Source organism: Gossypium hirsutum, chromosome A03, assembly GCF_007990345.1.
Source record: "Gossypium hirsutum isolate 1008001.06 chromosome A03, Gossypium_hirsutum_v2.1, whole genome shotgun sequence".
Lineage (NCBI taxonomy): Eukaryota > Viridiplantae > Streptophyta > Magnoliopsida > Malvales > Malvaceae > Gossypium > Gossypium hirsutum.
Window position 1 is genome coordinate 106168165 of NC_053426.1, and position 2689 is coordinate 106170853.

The 2689-nt window shown below is 33.2% G+C and overlaps 1 protein-coding gene across 1 annotated transcript; it reads left to right on the plus strand.

Annotated features, from left to right (window-relative positions):
• The first annotated feature begins 497 nt into the window (after nt 1-497).
• On the plus strand, nt 498-2461 carry LOC107886757 (xanthohumol 4-O-methyltransferase). Its single transcript, XM_016810813.2, has 3 exons — nt 498-776; nt 1038-1834; nt 1986-2461. Exons 1-3 carry the CDS (start codon nt 740-742, stop codon nt 2289-2291), a joined length of 1140 nt encoding a protein of 379 aa, XP_016666302.1. The 5' UTR covers nt 498-739; the 3' UTR covers nt 2292-2461.
• Nucleotides 2462-2689: the final 228 nt, after the last annotated feature.

The following is a 2689-nucleotide window of genomic DNA, read 5'->3' on the forward strand; positions in this document are numbered from 1 at the left end:
TTTAAGATATTGATATATCTTCTCACTGCATAGGTTATAGAAGAAAATAAGTTGTTAACCATCATACTTCGTAATCTAATCTTGAGAGTTGGCTACTATAAAATGCTAATTATGTGTAGACAATTAATTTTGTCCAAGACTTTCAATTTCAATTAAGATTTTAAAATTTTCGAAGGGTTTACGAATTTCCCTTTTCAGGTATAATTATTTCAATTCTAAAGTTAAATTGGAATGAAAATAGGAGCTAAATTGAATTCTTTTGCCTTAAATTTTAAAATTTCAAAGTTGAATTAAGTTAGATTTAGTTAAAGTTTGATTTCAATGAATTTGAAATTATGTCTAATTTAATTTATTTTAATTTTTAAAATTTTTGCGTAGATATTTAAATATTCAGTTATGTAGATTCTAGAATAAGTGGGCATCTTTCTAATTTAATCTCTCACCGCCATTATTATAGCTAATTTCTAGATTTTTATATTCCATGGACGCTTGTGGGGAGGTGGCCATAATCAAAGGTGTTGCATCAATTTTTCTTGATTGGCAACCCTTGTCAATATAGTATTCAAATCTTCAATTATTTCCTTCATTAGGGATAAGCATATTTCAGATAAATCTTCATATTTTGAAATTTCGAGATACATTTCTTCATCAAGGGTAAGACTCTTTTTAATTAATTGTAGATACGTTGGAAGTTTTTGTCTTCAAAGACTTTATGGGCAAATCCACCTTTCATTAAAAAATGATGAACTGTCATCATCAAAAATATTTTCCCATTGGTAAGTTCTTTTTTCTGGTCCAAAGACTGAAATAAGTTAATACGATAGCACCATCCGTTGTTGATTTTTTACATAATAATTACTTGTACTATTCATATAGTATTCCATTTTTTTTTTGCATTTTTTTTCTTTTTTGGAAGGAATATATACAGTATTCCTAGCTGTCCTTGATTTTAGCCCATTTCCTGATCTCCATTTCTCACTGATATATTGCTTATATATATGTTTCTTTTCTTCTCCACTTTGCTGTATATTTCTAAGAAAAAATGAGTTCTCAAGAAAGTGGGAGAGAAAAGGAAATAATAGAGTTAGATGAAGCACGGCTACAAGGGCAAGCGGAGATATGGCGATACATGTTCAGCTTTGCAGATTCCATGGCGCTTAAGTCTGCCGTGGAGCTCCGCATAGCTGACATAATACACTCTCATGGTGTCGCCATCACTCTATCGCAAATAGCTTCATGCATTAATGGCTGCCTTACTTCGCCGGACATCACCACCCTTGCTCGCATAATGAGATTGCTCGTCCGTAGAAAGATTTTCACTGTCCACCACCCTTTAGACGGTGGAGATCCCCTGTACGATCTGACTCACTCATCGAGATGGCTGCTACATGACTTTGAGCAAACATTGGCGCCCATGGTATTGATGGAGAACCATCCATGGCTAATTGCTCCTTGGCACTGCTTTAGCCAGTGCGTTAAAGAAGGTGGCATTGCCTTCAAAAAAGCTCATGGCCGTGAGATATGGGATTTGACATCAGGAAATCCTGAATTCAACAAGCTTTTTAATGATGGCTTGGCTAGTACGTCTAAGGTCGTCACCAGTGCTATTCTATCGGGTTACAAACAAGGGTTAAGCTCTATTGAATCATTGGTTGATGTCGGAGGTGGGATTGGAGGCTTAATATCAGAAATCGTCAAAGCATATCCACACATTAAAGGTGTTAACTTCGATTTACCGCATGTCATCTTGGCGGCACCAGCATACAATGAGATCTCCCATGTTGGTGGTGACATGTTCCATGTCATTCCAAATGCTAATGCGGTAATTATGAAGGTACTTACTTTATTCTAGGTTTAAATTCTTTTTCATTCATTTTAGAAAGGTCTTTGAAGTGTTTAGAATGATGATTAAATGCTAGAATGAATTAATAATTGAATTATAAGATAATACTTTCAGAGAGAGGTTTTTGTGTTTTAATTTGCAGTGGGTATTGCATGATTGGGGTGATGAAGATTGCATAAAAATATTAAAGAATTGTAGGAAAGCAATTCCAAGAGAAAATGGGAAAGTGATAATTGTTGAAGTTGTTGTGAAAGCAGAGGGGAGTGGAGTGTTCGATGACATGGGGTTCATATTCGACCTCCTAATGATTGCACACTCCAGCGGTGGAAAGGAGAGAACCGAGGTGGAATGGAAGAAAATCTTGGAAGAAGGAGGCTTCTCTCGCTACAAAATCATTGACATTCCTGCATTGCCTTCCATCATCGAAGCATATCCAGATGATCAGTAGCAGTAGCACCACTACATGATTCTTGTTGTTGTTTAGGATAATGCCTGCAATGGGGACTTAATTTTCTATTTTATGAATCTACTTTTATTTCATGTTATGTTTAGATGAAGTATTATTTTTTATGTATATTTTAGTATATGATTTAATAACAAACTAATTTAATTGGCAAATGAATGACTTATTTTGAAATTTTTGCTTATTTTAAAGAGATCATATATTTTAGAGAAGATTTTACCCTTTTTTTAGCTTCAAATTTAAATATGTACTAACTATTTTTTATTTTATATGTAATTATTATAATATATATAATAAATAAATTTTTTATGTTGTTATAACATATTAATTTTTATGCAATTTGACTAAAAGAAATTAAAAGGTATAAATTTTCCAATAGTCTA